Source organism: Petaurus breviceps, unplaced genomic scaffold, assembly GCF_028583685.1.
Source record: "Petaurus breviceps papuanus isolate PSGF00001 unplaced genomic scaffold, PetGlider_PUasm1.0 90775, whole genome shotgun sequence".
In the NCBI taxonomy this organism is placed as follows: Eukaryota; Metazoa; Chordata; class Mammalia; order Diprotodontia; family Petauridae; genus Petaurus; species Petaurus breviceps.
This window is the reverse complement of record NW_027187342.1, coordinates 11,257,127-11,282,346: the sequence shown is the minus strand read 5'-3', so window position 1 is coordinate 11,282,346 and position 25,220 is coordinate 11,257,127. Positions and strand designations below refer to the sequence as shown.

At 33.9% G+C, this 25,220-nt stretch overlaps 1 protein-coding gene across 7 annotated transcripts in view; it reads left to right on the top strand.

Moving 5' to 3' along the window:
* Positions 1–25,220, top strand: part of EHBP1 (EH domain binding protein 1) — a 422,755-nt gene that overhangs the window by 225,850 nt on the left and 171,685 nt on the right. For all 7 annotated transcript variants that reach the window (XM_069069010.1, XM_069069006.1, XM_069069005.1 and 4 more), the window contains one exon: positions 19,682–19,874. In XM_069069010.1, the coding sequence (XP_068925111.1) occupies positions 19,682–19,874 (193 nt within the window). The remainder of the gene's footprint in view (positions 1–19,681; positions 19,875–25,220) is intronic.

Sequence of the window (25,220 nt, the reverse complement as noted above, 5' to 3'; positions counted from 1 at the left end):
TCTCTCTCTCTCTCTCTCTCTCTCTCTCTCTCTCTCTCTCTCTCTCTCTCTCTCTCTCTCTCTCTCTCGTGTATTTTGGTTTGATATTTTTTTTTAGAGTTTGTTGTTTTTTGCAGATGTTTTTGCCCTTCCCCTAGGTTACTTAGGACTGCAGCTGAAAATTTAACATATTATCCCATCTTCCCTTACTGTCCCTAGATGGGTTAATATCAAGCATCCATATAGGCAGAAATTACTGGTCCCTGCCTTTGTCCTAAGTGTATGGGCACCCACAGTTGGTCCCACTTTAATTCTCATATCTTTACTTTGAACTTCACTCATGATTGGTGATTTTCTTCTACATGCAATAATTTGCTTTGACTTCCTCTTAGCCTGTATTATTTATTTGAACAAAAATCTAGTTAATATATGAAATAAACCCTGTTGTATCTTTATTTGTGCACTAAAACTGTAAAGCAGCAAAAATAAAAGTGGATTACCAAAAAAATCAGTTTATATTCTAAGCCATTATTGCCCTTGGCTTCCATATCTTTCTGCTTATGAAGAAGATCAAATGTTTGCTAGTGGAGGCAGTTTCCAGACTTAGTTGGTGAGCTTATTATAGCTCTTGATCAGATAAAGTTCTTCATGAATTTGTTAAAATTGGTATTGACGTCAGTTCTATTCATTTCATTTTTGATGTTGCTTAAATTTGTCAATTTGAAATTATTTCAATTGAATGCCATATTGTTCTGTCATTTTTATTTTTTTCTCTTAGTTTTCTATTAATTTTGATCTTTGCTTTAACAAGTTAGTTATCTGACTGCAGAATTAGCTGGAAATGGTACCCATATCAATAGCAAATACCTTTCTGTTCTTTAAAATATAATCAATTTCATCTTTGGAGGAGGTTATTTGATTCTTGCCATATCTGTTGTCACTGAATTCTTTTCTTGACAAAAATATTCATGCTATATATAGGCTTCTTTGCAAACCTTTGTTTTCTCTTATCTCTTGCACCGGAATCATATTTTCCTATCTATATTTCTCCATCCTTTCCTGGGGCATACCTTTGCAATGAGGCAGCTAAGTGTCAAAGTATGTGCTTATTTAATTTGAAATATTATCTTATTCAAGTTATTCATAATTTCCTCTACCTCTTCACCTTATGTAATTGGTATTAAGAAATAAACCGCATTATTATCTTTGATCTTTTTGTATCTAATCAGCATTAGCAGTGGAGTAAGATGGTTTATGAAATGGTATTTCTTATTGCCTTTCGACGCATGATAAAGCCAACTCTTTCAACTACTTTAGTTTTCTCTCCAAAGAGAACTTAAGAACTGAATTTTGGCTTCTGGTTTCATTATAGTGAGAATGTCACATTTGAAGTGATTTGGTTCCTCCAATGACCTCCACTTGCTCAGGTATCTTGATTCCAAAATATTTCAGAGGAGGACTTTGACTTTAATAGAGTGCCATCTTTCTCTGTTTTTGAAAGTATATAACAGAGTATTATTGATTCTTTAAGTGCTTGACATAATTCACTTGGAAATTCATCTAGATCTAGGATTTTTTTCTTATGGCAATTCCTTTATGACACATTTTTTTTCTCTTTCTGAGATCTGGTTATTATCCATTTCCTATTTTGTTAATCTTTCCATTTTGTCTTTTTCATCTATTTATCTTTTTTTAATGCACAGTCTTCAATTTCATTTAGGTATTTGTACTACCTGCTCTAGAGTTTTTTTGTGTGTGGAAAACACTTTATAAACCTTAAAGTGTTATATAATAGTAGTAATTATTTGCAATGTATATGCCTATAAGTAAATTAAAAGATTAATTCTTGAAGACACATAAGAAAATGGCTTTTGTTACTTAATAGTGAAAACACACATATGCACATACACAAACACACACATATATACATATATGAAATATTTATAACATGTAAATATATAGCACCTTAGAGTTTATAAAGCATTTTCCTTAAGCAACATTTTAAGTTTCTTTCTATATCCTTTGATCCCACATAGATCCTGCTTGGTAAATTTGTCATTTGTTCTTTCTGGATATCAATATTAGCTGGTGTATTATCTTAAGCAATTTCAGAAATATATCTCTCTGTATGTATATAGTTTCAAAAAAGATGGAATTTGAATTGTTTATATAACTTAAGATAATTGATTCAGCTATTAAACATTCTTTATTCATATAAAGCATATAAAGATTGATTTTTCAGGTGGAAAAAGAATAGTCAAAAGGCAACACCCATTGATTTTTATTTTAGCTTTTATTGAAGCACTTTAAAAAAAACAAACATTAGCTGTCACTTACTTTGGTAATGGAATACAACAGGGTGTGTGTATATTGTGTACAACTTAGAATGACTACATAACTCTCTTTAGTTTTCTTTTCCATTCAAATCTTTAGGTGTGTGGTTATTACTCAGCACTTGTACCACCCATTAGAAATTTTATTTTGATCCTCTATGAGTTTTTTCAAAGAAATAAATGTAATAACTTTAGTAAGAGTTTACTAGTCAATTTTTGTATGGCAGGAGCCCTTCATATTATTAAATTAGTTTTTCTTATAGCGGGGGTTTATGATGAACTTACAGGATGTCAAGACAGCTGCAAAGGGGACCTATTTTTACCTTGGGGCATTAGGAATTAAACCCTGGTATAGTCTAAATGAGGTGATGTAATTCCTCTATCTTCTGAGTTTTCCCACTGTACTCCTTTCTTCTATTCTTGATTTACTCTTTCAAAGTAATGATAACATATTTGTCTTTGTGATTTTTTTTATTCATTTGAGTTGTTTTTTTAACTACATGTGGAAAAAAATGTAGGCAATACTGGGGAAAGCATAAGTGATGGTAAAGGTGAAGAGTCTTTACATGAAAATTTTAAATTTTATTTTAGATCCTTATTTTAGATCTATAGTTACAGAAGTATCTTATTAATATAGATAAGTTTGGTTGACATCAATTATTATGCATATCAGAATTTGTTAATAAAGTATAGTATATGAGGAGCTAAAACTACTTGTCAGTAGGTCAGCTTTGAAATTTTAGTTTTGCTATGAAAAATAGATATTTCATATAGCTTTGTTAGTAAAAACTTATATATTCTTTTTCCTACTCCCTTTTGCATTTTCAGAGTTAGCATCCCAATACTGTACTTCTAATACTCTCAAGATATTATGTTTGAGGGGGCGGCTAGGTGGTATAGTGAATAGAGCACCAGCCCAGGAATCAGGAGGACCTGAGTTCAAATCCAGCCTCAGACACTTAACACTTACTAACTGTGTGACCTTGGGCAGATCACTTAACCCCAATTACTCTGTCTTCCCCCTTCCAAAAAAAAAAAGCAAAATAAAAAAGATATTATGTTCCTCAAACAAGGTCCTTCATAACAATATTATGATATATAATCATATATTTTATCTACATAGTCCATGGTCAATAGTAGCAAAATTAGGAAAATGTAAAGATCAAAGATTTTTACTATAATTCATATGAAGTAATACTTTTTACTGGAATTAAAGGGGAAAATATTCCTCAAATTCAGTTCAACAAATCTTTTAAGTGCCTACTTAAGTTTATGAATCTGTCTATATTACACAATACAAAATTATGACACTGGCCTTTTATGATCTAAAGGTAGAAAAGATGTGTACATGAAACCAGTGATACAAGGACTGTGAAAGAAGTACAAAGGAGTGGTCAAAGAGCAATGAGAATTTTGAAGAAAGAGAAAATATATTCATTCATACTTTACATTATAGACAAACTGACCTCTCTTTTCCTTACATACAGCATTCAGTCTCCAGTCTTTGTGCCTTTGTATTGTCCAATCCTCATGCCTGTAATATGTTCTCTTTATACTTCCCCTTAATAGATTACCTTCTTCCCATCAAGATTCAACCCAAATAGCACCTTCTCCAGAAAGCCTTTCCTCTTCCTCCAGGGTTATTTCTCCTTACCACTTTGTATTTAAGTACTTTGTATATATTTTGTTTTTATTCTATACATCTGTATTTTGTATATATATAAAAGAAATATATTTTTAAACACATTGTCTCCTGTATAAAATGTGAGCTTCTTGAGAACTAAGAGGCTTCCTTCCCTCATTCTTCCCCCCTTCTTTTAAAAGAAAGCCTTCCAACCAAGAATAATTTACCTGCAAAATGTAGTATAATTCTATGTGTGTGTGTGTGGGGGGGAGTATCTTTGATGAAGTAGAGCATTTTCCAACATTCTTTATGAAAAAAATAGAACTTAGTGTAAACTTTGAAATGAAATCGAATTAGTCAGGAGAAACTTAGGAAGGCAAATACTTTTGAAAAACTGAAGAATAGATAGATAGATAGATAGATAGATAGATAGATAGATAGATAGATAGATAGATAGATAGATAGATAGATAGATAGAGTGGGCACTTATTAAGTGCTTACTAAGTATGCCAGCTATTGTACAAAAAACTGAGAATAAAAATACAAGTAGAAAGAAAGTCTCTGCTCTCAAGGAACTTACAATCTAATGATAGAAGACAGTACATAAAAGGGAACTGAAATGGAGCTAGGGAAAGGAGTTACCCATGTGAGGTCAAGGTTTCAAGGTAGATCCAGGAATTATGTATGAACTGAACTGGGTTTGAAGTAAAAATGGTGCTTTTTCAATTAGAAGATTGGGAGATGAATTTACCATTTGGTACAGGAGACTATAGATACAGAGGTTTCCATCTTTTGTTATCTATGATTAAACTCCTCTTTGTTAGAGGTTCATTCCAACATCCTTTGTTTTTTGGAGTATCGTATATTAACATTATTGGGTTTTTTACAAAGAAGGTGCAATTCTAGACTATTCTAATGGATTTTCCTTGATAGAAACAAATGGCTTTCTTTGACATCAAAATTCTGAGGGTTATCCACTAAATTCCTTTGTGACTAAAGTTTAGGGTTTCTCGTTGTCAGTGATATGTTGATTCTGTCAGTACTCTACTTTAAAAAAATACTTCTGAAAAATTTTCTGCAAGGAAATATGTAAGCATCTTAATTCATTATAATTTTCTGAGAAATATTTTACTTTCACATTATTTATATCCTCAAGGTCAATTCTATTCTCATGGACAGAATTAATGTATTCTTCTAATGCTGTTATCCTTGTGTTTGGCATTAGCACATTTGGTATTAATCTTATGAGGCTATGCTCCTCTTTTTTTAATTCATTTTTAGATAACAATACTTCTTTCCACTTTTTACATGTACCATTTAAGAATCTGACTTGTTTGATGACTTCCCAATGCAACTGCATTGGTGGATTTTATTTTTAGCAATTCCCTTTTTTCTTCCTCATTTAAATCATTACCACTTGTTTCATTAGAATTTCATTCTTGAGAGCTTTCTTATCCATCTTGGACTGACTAATTGAAAAAAATTTTAGGCTATTGGTTCCATCCTAATTCATGATATAACTGACCAAATTAGCATATATGAAAAATTAAGTGTCTTTGGTTCTTTATTATTCATAGTATGTAAGTGTGATTGATAGAAAATTTAATTATTGAACTTGGAAATTGATTAATTTGAATTACTGCTTCCTGACTGCCTTCTCTTTGGTGGAAGCCTGTAAATATTTAAATAGCCCACAGGTAGGTATATCAGAAGTAAGGGGCAAAAATCAAGTAGCTCATCCAATCAATTAGCTGGATAATTCTTGTATTATTATATAGGTCAAATCCTTAATAATATACTATGAGTCAAAATATCGTGCTAATAATATTTTCAAATTCAATTGCTCTCATATCATATTTCACATGATATTTTATACAAAAACATTCTACTATAGGTGTACTTATTTTTACTATAAAATGGCTTTCTTAAATGTACATATATGTGTATATATTGAATTTTTGTCAGTCAAATAATATAAAATGAAATGAACACTTGATCCTTTAACAAGAGTATTGCAGTGAATCAATATGTAACCTGCATATCAGGTTCAAATATAAGTAATCACTCCTTATTTGATTTTATTACTAATTGAGTGTTTTATGTAGAGAGTTTTCTTAAAATTGGGCATATTTATACAGTAAAATAACCTGAATTTGCTGTTAAATTTTCAGTTTGACTTCTGAAAACCTTGTGTACAGTTCATGTAATCTATTTGTAGGGAGTCCATTGACTTTTAGTAATAAAGCAAAAAGGATGTTATTTCCTTTACAGTTTGTTTTTCCATATTCTTCTTATTCTGCATTGTCATATGCTTTTGAATTCTTTTAGTGTTTTAAGAAAACTTAAAAGATTTGTCAATAAAGTTTAGTAAGATTGATAATGCATTTGAGATTTCTGTTTCAAACTAGATGTTGTTTTTTTCTTTTCACAGAGTATGTTCAATCATTTTTTCCAATTAGTTGTTTTGATATTGCTTTGATTTTCATTAATTTCTTTTGCATTTGGTAAACACTGACATAAGAGTACCTCAAACATGCCTTCAGTCACCTAGCCAAAAATTTTTTGCGTATATTTCTGAATTCCTTTTAATCACCTAATATATTCTTTTTTTCATAATAGTCCTTTAGGTAGGCTTTGTGCTCCAGATTTCATGATTTGATCTGCTACTGATTTTCCATTAAAAGTTGGTTATTGTTTCCAGGTAAAATTGCAGCATGTCAGTATTCATGAGGAAAAATATTATTTAAATCATGTTTTTCAAAAATCAGTTCTGCCTCCAAGAAAATAGAATAATTATTTCTAGTGTGATTCTGCTTTTTCAGAAAGATTTTTTAAGTGGAATTCTTAAAAACATTTACAAATAGAATTGTACAATGAGAATTGTAAAATTGTACAGTGGGGATAATAACAGTACCTACCTTACAGGATTGTCATGAGGTTCAGATGGCACAATATTTGTAAAAAGAGCTTAATACATTACCTGGCACATATATAGTAGACACTATATAAATGCTTCTATTTCCCTTCTCTTTCATCAAGGAGAATAAAAGTGTGTATTGTGTCCTTGGGGATGTGGGGTATGGATTCTGTTGTATAGAAGTGTCCTCACTCTCATCTGAAGGAATTGGCATTTCTCTGAGAATGAGACATAGTGAAAAAAGGGGAGTGAGGGCAAGCTCTACAAGGCAGGGGCAAAAACTGCTTAGAATGGATATTGCAGAAGTTTTCATTCCATGAGGAATACAAAGAACAGAGAAGGACTAGAAAAGTATAGAAGCTATAAGCCAGAGAATGAGGCTTTAGAGTAGACCAAAAGGGAGGATATATAAGAAGGGTGAGGGAAAAAATCATCTTTGTAAAGGGGCATAAAAATTGAAATTAAAAATACTAATAAATAGGACTAGTTGAAAAGGAAGAGAGAAGAAAGGAATCTACATGACTGGGAGGACAGAAAAGCAGGAATTAACAGATAAAAAGCAGGTAAAAGAAAAAGGAATGAATAATCCAGGCTCCAAAAGATAAAGACATAACAAATGGGAGAAAGGGAGTTTGGGGAGAAGAGAGGAGAGTTAGAGCAAATAAGATTCCCTTAGAAAAGATAAAGTAACTGAAAAGACAATAATACTTTGTTTTTAGTGAAAGAGGGAAATAAATCATAACTTGGCAGGGGGTGGGTTTAAACCAATATTAGAGGCAAATGGAGGAAAATGTAAATCTAACTTTAATAACTTTAAATGTGAATGGATTAAATAATCCATTAAATGAACAAGAGTTGACAGATTGGCTAACAAAACAAAATCCTATAGTCTGTTTCTTACAGAAAACACATAAAACAAAGGCATACATGGAATAAAACTGAAGGGATGGAAAATTTATTATGCATCAAGTGAATCCAAAAAATCAGAAGTTGCAGCCATAGTGTCTGATAAACATTCAAAAAATAATAGAGAACTACATTATGCTGAAAGGAATGTAAATAACAAACCAGTATCAGTACTAAACATATATGCATCAAATGCCTTAGCATCCAGATTCACAAGGGAAACTATAAGAATTCATAGTAAGAAAATACCAGAGGAGACTTCAATGTCCTTCCCTCAATTTTGGATAATTCAAATAGAAAGATAAGGAAAAGGAAAATATGGAACTGAATAAAGTGCTGGGGGAAACTGGAGCTAAAATACTTATGGCATCTTTTTAATGGGATCATAAAAGATTATACATATTTCCTAGGACCATATGGAACTTTTATAAAAACTTTTCATTTATTAGAACACAGAGATATTTCAAACAAATGCAAAAAAGGCAAAGGTAGTAAAAATAAGCTTATCGCATAGACCTCAAAGATGCTTGGCTAGCACCTCTTTTGGTGCTATATATAATATAAAATATATAAAATATAATATATATGCTATATATAATATAAAATATATAAAAATACATTTATAAGGAAAAAATATAATACATAACCCTCACACTGTGATTATTTATCATAGTAATTATAAGTGACATCAGATCTATGCCAATGGAAAAATATGGGAAAGGATTGGGAAGAATTCTTGGCAACTAAGAGTTTTTAGAGAGGCACTTCTACCAGTTTTATTATAGAACTGATTACAAATTTAAAGCATATATAGTATTTCTCTTCTGTGAAGTGAAAATAATAGCAGTACTTCCCTCCCAGGCTTATTATAAGGATATTTATAATGATCTTTGAAAACCTTAAAGTGCCTATACTAAAGATAGTTATTGTAACTGTTAATCATAATACAGAATTGTACCCAAATACCCTTAATAAAATTTTTTAAAACCCACTATTATTAATGGCAATACTCTGTATTATACCTTAATTTTTTTGAAAATGATTTTATAATTACGATCTCAGCTTCTCTAGAACATGAGTGTAGCTGTATCAGCGTGCCTGTCTTTCTACTCCCCTTAAACATTGACTGTTGCCATTTTTTGTCACCTTTGCCAGTTTGTGGGAAGCAAAGTAAAATCTCAGGATTGTTTAGATTTGCATTTCTTTTGTTAGAGAGTTAATGGCTATTAGTCATATTTACATTTCCCTTGATATTCTAGATTTTTCATTTTTTCAAATGAATTTTATTTTTATGAAGTTTTGTAAAGTATCCCCTTTATAATTTGATTGTCATTGCATTAAAATATAAATTGATTTTGGTAATATTATCATTTTTATTATATTGGCATAGCCTACACTTTGATCACTGAATATTCCTCGAGCTATTTAGGTTGTTCTTTATTTCTTTAAGGAGCACTTTGTAATTTGAATCTATACAAGTATTTTGTGCCTAGGGAGGTATTTTTTTCCTTATCCAATCTCTAGCTCTTTTCACTTTATTGGATTATTTAATCCATTCAGATGTATATTTTCTTCCATCTGTCTCTAAAATTGTTATTTTTTCCAAGTTATGATTTTCCCCTCTGTTTCACTTTTTTTGCCTCTTTCTAAAAAAATTTCTTTTCTCTCTTCTCTTTATATTTACTCTGTATTCTCATTCTCTGATTCATGACCCCTGTAATCATCTGGTCTCTTTCCTCTCTGTATTCTTCATACAGTCAAAACTTTGAGATATCTATTCTATGCTTTCCCTTCCATATGCTTTCTGCCACTGCATTATAAGGCTTACTCCATGGATTTCCCTTTTCTGTTGTTCCTCACTCAAAGAACAATGCCAGTCATTTCATTTGTCAAAGAGGATGCTGCCTCTTAGTAGACCTCTTCCTCTACCACTGGTTTATACCCTCTCTTGTTGATTTTTTCCTACATTTGTCAGGAAATATCTTCCCCTATGTTCGTGCTCTTCCACTCTTCCAGGTGCCATTAGCCCCTAGGAGTTCTAATGTAGTTCCCCCTCACAGGACAATATAGTCAAGCACTGAATCCCCCAGGCCTTCTCTTCCTTCACCTGTAGCAGCATTCATCCATGGAACCCTCTCCTACTTCCAAAGTGAGACCTCCTTCCTTTCCTTCTCCTACTTTGAACTTTTCCCCACTCCTTATCTACTCCCTTGTAGGCTCTTCTCTTTTTGAGAGCACAGAGGTCCCCTTTCCCTCATTGTCAGCCCTTGATTTGATGCTAGAGCTGCACACATTCTTCTCTATCTCTCTACTCCCCCTACCCCAAACCCTTTCATTTACCCTCTTATGTTGTACTGTTGTCTCACATGTTGTCCCACAAAAGAAGCATTCACCTGTAGGCAGGGTGTTTTCAAGTTCTGTTCTTAATTGACCTCTCTCCTTTTCACTATTACTTCAGCTAGCCAGACCTAGGGGAGAAGGCAGCTCATAAGAATAAAGTAAGGAAGGGAAAGCAATGTACAAATTCTGTAGGAGTCCCACTTCCTACTCCAGGCAGCGCCTCATCCCACCTCCAACTCTTTGGTAGGGGTGGTGAATAATGGCCCCAGCCTTACCTGTCTCTCTAGAGTCCTACAGCCCAGGAACAAGGAGCTAGGTAATGGGGTGCTTCAGGCCACAGCATGGGGGTCTCTGCTCCCCCCACGATCCTAATGGATTTTTCTGTTATTTCATAAGAGTGAAGTCAAAGAAAGAGCATGTCAGAGATTTTCTTTTTAATGTACATTTAGAAAGAAGTCTCTTACTGATCTTTCTGTTGTCATTTTGTCTCTGTCCTTGCCTCTTACATTTATTCACTTCTCCTGTATTTCTGCTATTTGGGGTGTTTGAGAAGCAGATATCTCTTTAGTTCTGGTTTTGTTTCTAAAAGTATTTCAATCTACTCTGTATTATTGTAAATCCATCCTTGTGCTGTATGGTTTAACTCAAATTTTTGTGATAGATCACCCCTGGCTTCATTCTAAGCTCCATTGCTTTTCAGAACACATTATTCTGTTCCCTTCTCTTTTTTCTAGTGGGTGTTGAATAGTCTTGAGTTGTTTGAATGTTCTTTCCTTTGTATCTTTCTCTATATGGTTTGTAGAGCTTTTTTCTGAATTGAATTATTAAATTTAACCACTATATGTTTTGGAGTTTGTAGCCTTTGAGTTTTTTAGTTTAGTTTTTTTTTTTCCTGGAGATAATCTGTGAATTTTGTATTGGAATTTTATTTTATGTATTCAAAAGTTCTATAAGTTCTTTTCTATTATTTTCTTTATTATGATGTTAAGGTTTTTTGTCCCATCCTGTTTTTCTGAGAGACCTCTGATACTTAGTTTGTCTTTGTGCATCCTTTCTTCAAGATAAGTAATTTTTCTTGCATAGTGAGTATATAGTCTTATTTTTTTTGCAATCTAAATTTTTACTTTATTAGGAATGTCAGCTTGGTGTTTCATCCTAGTTTCTTTTTTTTTAATCTTTTTTTTTTTTATTAATTTGTTTGTTTCCTTTTAGTTTACAGGATTCAATTCCACAATTCCTTGAGTTTCACATTTTGTCCCCCTCCCTACCCTCCCTCACCCCATGGCGGCTTATGGTCAAGTATAGGATCTGTAAATACTTTCACATTATACATTAGTCAGGTTATAAGGACGGATTGTACCATCTGTAATGAAAAATGGTAAAGAGGACATAAAACCAAATAAGAGAAGGAAAAAGATCAGGTATTTTGCTACCACCTGGATATAAACTTAGTTCTTTCTCTGGGTGCACATATTTCTCTCCATCATGAGTCTTTTGGGATTGACTTCTATCACTGCATTGCTGAGAAGAGTCCAGTCTATCAAAGGTGGTCATCACACATACGTTGTGTCTGTAATTGTGTACAAATTTCTCCTGGTTCTACTCTTCTCACTCAGCATCAGTTCTTTTAAGCCTCTCCAGGTAAATATGAAGTCCATCTGCTCCTTGTTTCTTATACTTATTCCATAACATGCATATACCACAACTTGTTCAGCCATTCCCCAATTGATGGGCACCCCCCTAAATTTCCAATTCTTTGCTACCACAAAAAGAGCTGCTATAAACATTTTTGTACATATGGGTCTTTCTCCCATTTCTATGATCTCTTTGGGATATAACCCTAGGAGTGGTATTGCTGGATCAAAGGGTATAAAAGTATTTATAGCCCTTTGGGCATAATTCCAGATTGCTCTCCAGAAAGGCTGGATCAGTTCACAACTCCACCAGAAATGCATTAGCATTCCAATTTGCCCACATCCTCTCCAGCATTTGTCATTTTCCTGTTTTGTCATCTTAGCCAATCTGACTGGTGAGATGTGGTACCTCAGAGTTGTTTTGATTTGCATTTCTCTAATCAATAGTGAATTAGAGCTTTTCTTCATGTGCATGTAGATAGCTTTAATTTCTCTCTCTGAAAACTACCTGTTCATATCCTTTGACCATTTATCAATTGGGGAATGACTTGTATTCTTATAAATTTGACTCAGTTCTCTGTATATTTTAGAAATGAGTCCTTTGTCAGAGACATAGGTTGTAAAGATTCTTTCCCAATTTCCCACCTCCCTCTTAATCTTGGTTACATTGGCTTTGTTTGTACAGAAACTTTTCAACTTCATGTAGTCAAAATTATCCATTTTATATTTTATAATGTTCTCTAATTCTTGTTTAGTCATAAAATCTTTCCCTCTCCACAAGTCTGATAGGTAAACTATTCCTTGTTTTAGGAGACTGTTTACAGTATCAACCTTTATACCTAGATCATGCACCTATTTAGACTTGATTTTGGTATATGGTGTTAGATAATGGTCTATGCCCAGTTTCTGCCATACTATATTCCAGTTTTCCCAGCAGTTTTTGTCAAATAGTGAGTTCTTATCCCAAAAACCAGGGTCTGGAGGTTTATCAAACAATAGATTACTATAGTCATTGACTTCTGAATCTTGTGTGCCTAATCCATTATATTGATCCATTCCTCTATTCCTCAGCCAGTACCAAGTAGTTTTGATGACTGCTGCTTTATAATACAGATTGAAATCTGGTATAGCTAGTCCACCTTCCCTAGCATTTCTTTTCATTGATTCCCTTGATATTCTGGACCATTTATTCTTCCAAATGAATTTTGTTACTATATTTTCTAGCTCTATAAAGTAGTTTTTTGGTAAATTAATTGGTATGGCTCTAAATATATAATTTAATTTAGGTAAAATTGTCATTTTTATTATATTAGCTCAACCCAGCCATGAGCAATTGATATTTTTCCAATTAGTTAAATCTGACTTTATTTGTGTGAAAAGTGTTTTGTAGTTATCATCATACAGGTCCTGAGTTTGTTTTGGCAGGTACATTCCCAAATATTTTATAATGTCTACAGTAACTTTAAATGGGATTTCTCTTTCTATCTCTTGCTGTTAAATTTCATTGGAAATATATAGGAATGCCGAGGATTTATGTGGGTTTATTTTATATCCTGCAACTTTGCCAAATTTATTTATTGTCTCAAGTCATTTTTTACTTGATTCTCTAGGATTCTCTAAGTATATCATCATATCATCTGCAAAGAGTGATAGCTTGGTCTCTTTTTTTGCCTAATTTGATTCCTTTGATTTCTTTTTCTTCTCTAATTGCTATTGCTAACATTTCTAGTATTGAATAATACTAGAATATTTTGAATAAGAGGGGTGATAGTGGACACCCTTGTTTCACCCCTGATCTTATGGGAAATGCTTCTAGCTTCTCCCCATTACATATAATACTTGATGATGGCTTTAAATAGATGCTACCTCTTATTTTAAGGAAGGATCCATTTATTCCTATACTTTCTAATCTTTTTAATAGGAATGGATGTTGTATTTTGTCAAAAGCCTTTTGATATGATCATGTGGTTTCTGATAGTTTTATTGTTGATATGATCAATTTTACTGATGGTTTTCCTAATATTAAACCATCCTTGCATTCCTGGAATAAATCCTACCTGATCAAAGTGTATTATTCTTGAGATAAGTTGCTGTAGTCTTTTTTGCTAGTATTTTATTTAGAATTTTTGCATCTATATTCATGAGGGAGATTGGTCTATAATTTTCTTTCTCTGTTTTATCTCTTCCTGATTAGGTATCAGTACCATATTTGTGTCATAAAAAGAATTTGGTAGGACTTCTTCTTCACTAATTTTCCCAAATAGTTTGTAGAGTATTGGAATCAATTGTTCTTTAAATGTTTGATAGAATTCACTAGTAAATCCATCTGGCCCTGGAGATTTTTTCCTAGGGAGCTGACTGATAGCTTGTTCAATTTCTTTTTCTGAGATGGGATTATTTAAGTAATTTACTTCCTCTTCAGTTAATCTAGGCAACTTGTATGTTTGTAGATATTCATCCATTTCCCTAAGATTGTCAAATTTATGTGCATACAATTGGGAAAAATAATTCCTAATTATTGTTTTGATTTCCTCTTCATTGGAGGTAGAGTCACCCTTTTCATTTTTGATACTCATAATTTGTTTTTTTTCTTTTTTATCATATTGACTAAGGGTCTATCAATTTTGTTGGTTTTTTCATAAAACCAACTCTTGGTTTTATTTATTAATTCAATAGTTTTCTTAATTTCACTTTTATTAATCTCTCCTTTTGTCTTCAATATTTCCAATTTAGTATTTAATTGGGGGTTTTGAATTTGTTCTTTTTCTAGGTTTTTTAATTGCATGCCCAATTTGTAGAGCTCCCTTTTCTCTAATTTAATCATGTATGCACTCAGGGATATAAAACTTCCCCTAAGAACTGCCTTTAATGCATCCCACAGATTTTGGTATGTTGTCTCATTATTATCATTCTCTTGAATGAAATTACTGATTGTTTCTATAATTTCTTGTTTGACCCACTCATTCTTTAGGATTAAATTGTTTAATTTCCAATTAGTTTTTAGTCTGTCTTTCCCTGGCCCTTTATTGCATATAATTTTTATTGCATCATGATCTGAGAAAGATGCATTTAATATTTCTGCCTTACTGCATAGAATTGTGAGGTTTTTATGCCCTAGAACATGGTCAATTTTTGAGTATGTGCCATGAACCGCTGAGAAGAAAGTATCTTCCTTTTTATCCCCATCCAGTTTTCTCCAGAGATCTATCATACCTATCCTCTCTAAAACCCTGTTCATCTCCTTAACTTCTTTCTTGTTAATTTGAGGTTGGATTTATCAAGTTCGGAGAGGGGGAGATTAAGGTCTCCCACTAGTATAGTATATCTATTTCTTCCTCTAATTCCTTTACCTTCTACTCTAGGAATTTGGATACTACACCACTTGGTGCATATATGTTAAGTAATGATATTGCTTCATTCTTGATGGTACCTTTTAACAGGATATAGTTTCCTTCCTTATCTCTTTTAATTAGGTCAATTTTTGCTTTTGCTTTATCTGAGAAAAGGATTGCTTCCCCTGCTTTTTTTACTTTAGCCGAAGCATGATATATTTTATTCCAACCTTTTACCTTTACCTTGTGTGTATCCCTCTGTTTCAGATGTGTTTCTTGTAAACAGCATATTGTAGGATTATGATTTCTAATCCATTCTGCTATCTGTCTCTGTTTTATGGGAGAGTTCATTCCATTCACATTTACAGTTATGATTGTTATCTGTTTCTTTACCTCCATCCTATTCCTGCCCCTGTTAATGTTCATATTTTCCCTCCCTTCTCCCTTCCCCCGCTTAATAGTTTTCCTTTTGACCACCGCCTTCCCTCAGTGTTCCCTTTTCAGCCCCCCTCCCTTTTCCTTCCCTTTCCCCTTTGTACTTCCTTCCCTACAAACCACTCCCACCCCCCTTTCGTAACCCTTTCCCCCTCCTACTGCCTGTAGGATATTTTTATACTTAATGAAGTATGCTATTTCTTCTTCGCATCAAGAGTGACAGGAACAAATCTCATGCGAAGCTCCTCCCCCTCCCCTCTTTCCCTCTAAAATGACACTTTTTGCGTTTCTTCTCCATAGAGTCCTATGCTTAACTGGTTGTTATTCCCTCCTTGTACCAAAACCAATGAGGGGAAAGCTCATATGCTTCCCAACTCTATCCCTTTTTTCCTCTGCTATACAGTTTTTATGCCTCTATGTGTGGCATAATTTACCCTTTTCCACTTCATCCATTCCCTTTCTTCCATTGCAGTCCCTTTGTAGCCCTTAATAAGACTTTTTTAAATCGTCATTTTGTGTATTTTATAGTCATACCCTCTACATATGTATAACCAGTTTGCTCTTATCAAATAGCAGGGTGTGTGTGTATTCTCCTTCTTTACCTTTCTAAGTCAGTGTTGCATCTCGTAATTGGAGGTTGACTTTTCCATTGAGTTTTGGCTTTTTTATCAAGAAGGTCTGGAACTCTGTTATATTGTTGAATGACCATCTCTTTGCCTGGAAGAATATGCTCAGTCTAGCTTGGTATGTGATCCTTGGTTGTAACCTGAGCTCTTTTGCCTTCCAGAAAATTGTATTCCACTGCCTCCAATCTTTCAGTGTAGAGGCTGCTAAATCCTGTGCAATCCTCCTCACCGTGGACCCTCGATATTTGAATTGTTTCTTTCTGGCCACTTGAAGTATTTTCTCTTTTATCTGGTAGTTCTGGAGTTTGGCCAAGACATTTGGAGGACTTTTCAGTTTGGGATCTCTTTCAGCAGGTGTCTGGTGGATTCTCTCGATTTCTATTTTACCCTCAGGTTCTAGTATCTCAGGGTAGTTTTCCTTAACGAGCTCTTGGAGAATGTTGTCCAGGCTCATTTTTTTCATCATAATTTTCTGGTAGGGCTATGATTCTCAGATTATCTCTCCTGGATCATTTTTCCAGGTCAGTTATTTTTTCTTTGAGGTATTTTACCTCTTTTTCTAATTTTTCATTCTTGTTGTTTTGCTTGACTAATTCTTGGTTCCTCATAGAGTTATTTGTTTCCATTTGGTTAATTCTAGTTTTTAGCAAATCGTTTTCCTTGGTTAATTTTTGAAGCTCCTTTTCCATATCATACACTTTTCTTTTTAAAGAGATGTTTTCCTCAGTATAATGTTTTTCTAATTCTGCTATTTTCGTTTTGAGAGAGTTAGTCTTTTTGTCTTCTATCTCTCTCATTTGTTTTCAAAGTTCCTTTTGATCTCATCTAGGAGAGCCTTCTGTGCTTGGGACCCAGTCCCGGTTGAAGTTTCAGCTTTGTGTGTGGAGTCCACATTGTCTCCCTCTGAGGTTGTTTCCTCCCTCTGAGGATAGTAGGACTCCAGAGTCTTTGTCTTTGTAGTCTGCTTTCTACCCATTCTGAGCCAGGGTCCTAGCCACGCCCTTCCTCTAGGGATCCCAAGCCTTTACTGTAGAGGGTTTTGCCCTGGGGCAAGAGTTACTATGTTTTCAGGGTGAGAGGGGGGGTTTGGAGCAAGTGAGGTTCACTCTGTCATCCTGGACTTTGGAGGTCCTGAAAGGGGCTTTTTTTCTTAAATTTCTGGGCTATGAAGTGGTAGCCCCAGGAGTGTTTGCTGTCCAGGACAGGGGCCCCTGTATTTGGTTCTTACCTTGCTCTTTCCAGTCCCAGCCCTTTGGTGATAGGCCTGGTAGTGGCCCTTATGGTTGGTGGGAAGACTTGCCCTCCGAGTTGATCAGGCCCCTTCCTGGCCTGCCTCTGCAGGCCACGCCTTCCGGGCCTGCCTCTGCATCTGGAGTATAAATCTTTTAATGTTACTGTGTTTAACTGTCTAGGTTATCCTTTACTTCTGCCCAGTCTATCGTTCATTCTTTTGTTTCTTTGTTTTCTGTTCTCCCCCGCCCCGACCTTTTTTTTTTTTTTGCTGCACAGTACATAAATTGTACTCTTATAATTCTCATTTCTCTCTTAAAGGAATTTTAGACATTAGGCAACTAAATTAGACAATGTCTAATTGAAAGGAATAGCATGTTGTAGATCCATGTTCTCAAATTCCACAGGGTTCTCTTTCTCATCAAATGTTGCATCATTTTCCTTGAGCTCACTTATTACATCTGGAAGCTATTTATCCTTACTGTTGATTCTTCTGTTTTTGTTCAAGGTCTTTGAGACTCTTCCTGAAATCTTTGGTACTCTCAGTCTCTCTTCTTCCCCCTTATTTGCCATATCACTCACTTCCTGACTCCCTCCTCTCTGACCTAAGCTTTCACTGGTTGCTGGATCTCAAAGCCTCTCAGCCTCTTCCTATTCTTGGCAATTCACTGTTCACCAACCTAGGTCTTTTCCCCAATTGACTTCTGGGTGATCAGAACATAACCCAGCTGGATGCTGTGCTTTTTCCTGCATAAATGCTGTGCATCCCCTCTCACACACAATAACCTGTCCTGGTAACCAGTCCCAGCCCCTCTAGTACTTAATTCACTTGCCCAGCACTGACAGTTCAGCACTTTGCAGTGCTGGTGCTTTCAGGTTCTAGTCCCTGGCAGGCTTTTACTCCAGAAGGACAGTGGTCAATCTAGACAAGGCTTGAACAAAATTCCATAACCTAGAGTTGTGTTGCTATGACAACAGAAAGAGGGAGGGGGGGACCAGAATGTAAGAGGGCACTTTTAAAAAAAAAAAATTTATATTTTTTTCCAATTGCATTTTAAAACAATTTTTAGTATTCATTTTTAAAAATTTTGAATTTCATATTTTTTCCCTCCCTTTTCTCTTTCCTCCTTCAGAAGGCAAGAAATTTGATATAGAATATAAATAAGCAGTCTCATTATTTCTGTCTTAACCAACATGGTGAAAGAAAACAGACAAAAAAAGAAAAAAAGTTCTTTTAAAGTATGCTTCTATCTGCATTCAGATTCCATTAAGTATTGTTCAAAAATAAGCCCTTCAGGATTGTCTTGGATCTTTGTGTGATTGAGAATATGTTAGTCATTCACAGTTGATCATTGTACAGTATTGCTGTTAGTGTGTGTGATGTTCTCATGCTGTTCGCTTCATTAGGAGTGGATTTTGATACAAGCTTCTGTTGTATCCTTGGCTCTGTTAAGTATCTTTGCTGCCAGTAGTGCAAGAGGTAGAGGAGGGGTCTGAGTGAATTCAGGGTCAGTAAGTGTCAGTTTCTGGTATGGGGTTTGTTGTTGTTGTTTTACCTCCTTTTGGATTCTGGGTATCACAGGCCATGGAAATAGCTGAAGTTACTTTATCTTTGGAACCTAATTTCTGTTTTGGAAAGGTGGTGGGAATAAGAGAAAATGTCTAGTCTGCCATCTTGTCATTCATATGACCTTGAAGTTTTTGCTTTTCTTAAAAGGCATTTACTGTTTATAAAGGGAAAAAAAATTTAAGTGAGACCAGTTAATGATTGTATATAATTGTATATGATCTAAATTGATCATTATCTTGACTTGTATTATTCACTAAGATGTTGGCATAACATAAATATAATTTCAAGCCAAATAATCAATTTAATTCTGAACTTTTCCTATTATTTGTATTGACAGACTTGAGTTTTTCAACTAAATGTGGTAACTCCAGAAGGTTTATTTCTTGTCTAGATCTGTGATATCATTGTACAGAATTCAATATGCTTAGACTGTTGCCTGTACCGCTAAGAAATTAAATGACTTGCCCTTGGTCAACAAGCCAGGATGTACTATACATGTTGTTTCTCTATTATTTAGGATAATATTTCTTTTTTACTGAAGAATATTAAACTGATATTTTCTTGAGTGGAAGTTGCTTTGAGTTAGGAACCAGTTAGGTGTTCTGTCCTCCCTACCCTGTAAGATTGTTTTTAGAATAAAATGAGATAATATATGTGAATATGTTTTGAAAACTAACTCAACATGAAAATATAAGATATATATATATATATTATTGTCATTTAGGAGTTACAAAATTATTTCTTTTTTCACATAGATCAAATCCTTTTTATGAACCCAAACTAACTCCTACTCCAAATAATTGGGTGAGTCCAGCTCCAGAACCAGAAACTGAAAAGAAAATGAAAAGAAAGGCCCCGGAACCACCAGGACGCTTCCCAAAAACAGAAGGAAGGAGAAGTGAGAATCCTGTTGTTTCTGTAGGAGCAGATCTCTTATCTTCTCCTAAGGTAGGCTTTGGGATTTAACAAAGAGTCATACTATTTACCTTTTTATGCCTTTTATTCTAAATTTAAACAAAAAGAAGTGAGATACATGTTTGACAGTGTTGTTACTTAAGTAAATCCATTTGGATGGAACTTTTAATGGATATGTTGCTATGCATTATTTCCACACCAAAATAAACATATTAGTTGCTTATCTAAGATTTTGTAAGTGTTCCTTTGAAGTCAGTGAAAAAAAAACAAAGGCAATAATTATTGCATTATTGGCAACTGTAGATAAACAAAAGGAGTTCTAAGATGTGTGGAACTATTTTTTTATAGTGTAGAGGAAAGAATAGAAATCATCTTCTAGTAAAGCTACTGGGTTCAGTAATGTTTCATTGAACAAGAATTCCACTTGGAAAAAGTTGTTTTCTGATTGACTAATACTCATTTAAATCTTGGTCTAACTGCCTTTTTTTTCACATAGAGTTTAATGCATAATGATTGTGTGGACTGAGAAAGGAAACTGGTTTCAAATTCTGAACAGAACTTGAAACTTTTAAATAATTTAATTTTAAAGAATAGTATTCTGCTTGAAGTAAATGTGTTGGCATTTTGTAATTGTAAGATATCTAACTTCTTCAATCTGTAGCTAACTATTCATATAATTCTATAGATAATGCTTTTTTTTACCTCCTAGTACTAGGTCCTAGTAAGTAGGCCTTTTTCTTTTGCTCTATACATTTGAAGCCTTATTTCAAAACCACTTTTACTTTTGAAGATTTGTAATCAGTCAAGGGTAACTGAAAGCTGCCTCTCAAAATTGCTAATCAAACTTTGGAAGAATTATATATGAGATTTTTTTTTGACCACTTTATGTATTTTTCTTTTTCTTATGCAAGCAGCTAATTGTGTTTGTACACGTACTTAATCATTTGCAACTTGCAAGTAAAATTTATTTTTAAATTTAGAATTTAAATTAAAATTATATGTACATTTGTATATAAGTATGTGTGTCCCAGTTAAATACTAGAGTTTTTTTTTCTTTTTATGGCCTGTGATTTATATTTGTTTCATATTATTTTACTTGACAGTTTGGATATGAAGCAAACTTAGTTTAAGCAAATCATATATATTTTAATAGTTTACAGAACTCATAAATTAAGGAGGATTAAGTACTGTATTTCACAAAGTGATCGTTTTAAATAGGCATTAATGAATGGTTTACTTTTAGAAATATAACTATTAAAGCAAGGTGGTCTTTAAGAAAGTTAATGTTGCTAGTCTTGATTCTAATAGCCCAGTTTTCCTTCCTAGTTACTTCTTAATTATAAATGTTTAAGTTGTTGAATTTAATATAGAAAAAAGTTCTTGCTCTGTAATATTAAGTGTGTGTATCTGTGTGTGTGTGTGTGTGTGTGTGTGTGTGAGTGATGAACACACATAACTACTGAGGGCCCAGACTCTAGGGCTCTTGCATTATGACCACTAGGACCTGGCTTCCCAATCTGGCACAGGACTAGACACATGGAGACTTGTCTCCCCCTTTCCTTTACCATCAATCACTAAAGAATATTTATTGAATCAAATTCAGAATTTTAGATATATTTCACATCATTGAAATAGGACATTATTAATACCCTATCTCTTTGTATAAAATGACATTGCCCTGGTTCAACATATTTTAATGACATTTGACATAGAAAACATTTCTTAAAATTCATCTTTTCCAATCCATTTTCATTCACATATATTCTTGGAGTAGATTCCAAAAGGGTGACTGTCACACAGTGTCATGAGACCAAGAAAAAGTAGAAAAAAGATTATAGGACTTAGAGCTGGAAGGAATCTTCAAAGTAATGTAATCTAACTCCCCCATTTTACAGTACATGAAACAGAGTCCTGGAAAGGTTAAAGGATTCATCCAGACAGTAAGTGGTAGAACTGGAATTTGAATTATTTTTCTCTGATTTCATATCTAACACTCTCTCCCTTATACTATTACAACCTCTTCAATAAATGATCCCTGGATTATATGCTTCATCGAAAACATACTACATACTGTCATAGAAAAAGCAAAAATGACAGCTTCGAAAATGAACAATGATTATTTATGATGTGGAGTTCACTTTTATTTTATTCTTTTAGTTTATTCTTTTATCTGGGGACAGAAAGGTTTTCCACTGGCCAAGCAATACAGGTGACAAATGTTCATAATAAAGGCAATACAGGTGACAAATGTTCATAATAAAGGCAGAATTCATAGGTGGATAAAGAACCTTGCCTTCTTAATTTACCTCGGTTTAAATTCATTTGCCTGATAAGCCTAAGAAAAAGAGATATTTTACCCTGATTAGATTGTTATCCATAGCAAGGACTATGATCCTCCACCAAGATTTAGGCTTAATCTTAGTCTGGGTGAGCTATGCATAGTTTTTGTTAGCTGGATGCCATGACTAAGACTAAAGAGCTATCAATTTGCCCTTATTGCTGAAAGGTTCTATCTAGCCTGTCTTGCTTCAAAATTTGGCACTAGAGAGATTATCTTAGGCCCTGATAGTATGGAACAGTACCCAGCAGTGTATATACTCAGCCTTCATTGATCATAAAACCATATGAGATCAGCAGAGCAAAACTTTAAAGAGATTACCATACCCAGAAGCCACTGTAAGAGGAGTAAAACAATTCCCTGCTGAGACTCCATGCCTAACAGTCCCTAGGAACCTTGAGACCAGTAGGATCTAGTGGAATTACTAATCTAGTAGATACAGTGAGAATAATACAATGACATTACCAAAAGACATCAGTACTCCTGTAACGTTCTTCATAAATGTAACCTGGGCATAGTTAATTCCTGTTTGTATGTGCCCCTCATGCCCATTCTCACCCCAGTGGTGTGTATATTGGTAAGAGAGTGTGACTTAAGTCTGTGGCAGGAATGTTTTATTTCAGCTTTTCTTACTTTGCTATTTCATGAAATACCTTTGCTCTGAATTAATTGTGTTCCCCAACTAGCCAGAAAAAAAGTAAATATATCAGTGGGGGCTCAAGTTTGGTTTTGAATGAATTTGAAGTCTTAAAGAAGCAGTTCTCTGAAGATGAGAATTCTTGATAGCCTTTCAAGGTATTCATGAAGTCAAAACTTTTTATAATAATACTAAGACATTTTAATTTCTAATATAGTAAACATCCATAGTTATAACCCAAGTAAACAAGAAGCTATTTTGGGGGTCTGCAATAATTTTTAAGAGTATAAAGGGGTCCTGAGATCTAAAAGTTGTAGAATTATTGTGATACAGTACTTTGAACCTAGCTATTCTTGGGGAGTGGAGTGAAAAGGAGTTGTCTTAGGTGCTACATTTATGTTCTGCTTTAAAAAGAACTCAATAATTAGTAGGCTTATGTTTTGGAGCTTGAGATTTGAAACTAGGAATAACTAAATTAATTCAAATCCTGCCTCTCACACTTACTAGCTGTGTCACCCTAGGCAAATCACTTCACTTCCTCTAGCCTTAGTTTCTTTATCTATAAAATAGGGATACTAATAGCACCTACCTCATTTTGTGTGAGGATCAAATGAGATAACATGTAAAGCCCTTTGCAAGCCTTAAAGTGCTATATAAATACTGGCTATAATCAAGATTATCTAGATAGTATTGCTGTTGCACTGCAAATTCATTTTTAAATTTGACGGCTCTTCTAGTACTCTATGACTATTTGCTCTTCTGATATCTTAGCTCTTTACTCTTACTTGCCGTTCAATTTCAGCCCTTTTAAACTTAAACCACTTGTACTTTTTGCCCTAGGGAAGATTTAAGAGGGGTCACCTCTTTTAAAATTGGTGCTTTGTGTTAATCTGAGAAACAAACTCTCTTTTTCCAGCATGGAATATGCTACAGAGAGGAATTGAGAAAGGTTCCCAGTGGGAAAACTGGACAACTTTATCCTACATCATTTTGTTTAAAGTTCATTTGCAGAATGAAATATAGACAATACTGAAGTGTAAGTGGAAAAAAAAAAACCCAGAGCCAGTCTATCATCTCTGATCACCCATATCTCCACTCTCCTCCATTAGTGTAGATAATTCATTCAGCAAGTATTTATTATATACTTATTATTTACCAGGCACTGTGCTAGTCTCTGGGGTTACAGAAGCAAAATGAAACCATCCTTGGCCTCTGCATGTTTGTGTGTGTGAGTGAAAAGTTGAGGGTGATTCCTAAAGTTGTGAGCTTATATGACTAGTAGGATGGTGTCTCCCTCAACAGAAATTGGGAAGTTAGGAAGGTCAGAGGATTTGGGGGGAAAGATAATGAGTTCTGTTTTAAACATGTTTGTTTGAAACATCTGTGGGAGATCCAGGTAGGAGATATCTAGTAGGAAGTTGGTAATATAAAACTAGATTTCAGGTGAGAGACTGAGGCTAAATATGTAAATCTTGGAGTCGTTTGCATAGCAATTATGGTTGAACCTGTGGGAATTGTTGAAATCACCAAGAGAGAGTAATATAGAAAGAAGAGAAATGACTATACATTAAATAATTTAATGCTGAGAAATACAGAGGAAAATGATCTGTAAGATTGCACAGTTATTGGAGTATTTTGTTTAGTGTGCCAAGACACACTTAAGATAAACCTGAAATCATAGCCATTTTACATATAGCATATGTATAGCATTTTATATAGCATGGATTTAGTTTTTCTGAAACTACTTGCCTGACACACTTTTTGTATAAACTACAACTAGAAACGTCTGAAGAGCAAAGTCAGCCCATATGGATTTGAATAGAAGCCTCAAAAAACAATTAAAATAGAATTGATTTAAAGGATCAGTTGGATATCACACATAATGCCATGTCTATTATGTGGTACATATGAAGGGTTTGATAAAAACCAGTTAAGCAAAGGGTTTAGGTCACTTTTGTCTGTTAATTGGTTAACATAACCAGTTTATCTCTTACCAAATGACTATATGGCATTTAAACTATTTTAAATACTTGGATTAAGACTTGTAATCTATGGATTAATAAATGCACAATGGCTTTAATGTCTTTAAGGGTGTGTTGACATTTTCTTTACAAATCCTATTGTAGGTAGAGCATTACTTTGTGTCTTGAAGTTTGATCAAGAGCCTTTTTGTAAAGGGTCATTAAAAACAATTCCTAATGTGTTAAATGTATAAAGTATAAATTAATTTCATAAGTTATAAATTCCATAGAAATTATCGCTCTACTAATTGTTTTGTTACTAGTCGCTTACCATTTGGAAGTATTAAGTTATGATTCTAAAGCTTATGAGAGGATTGCATTAAGAAACAAAAATTAATCATTGATAATGTTTTATTTATGTAATGTGAGTAAACTGGAAATTT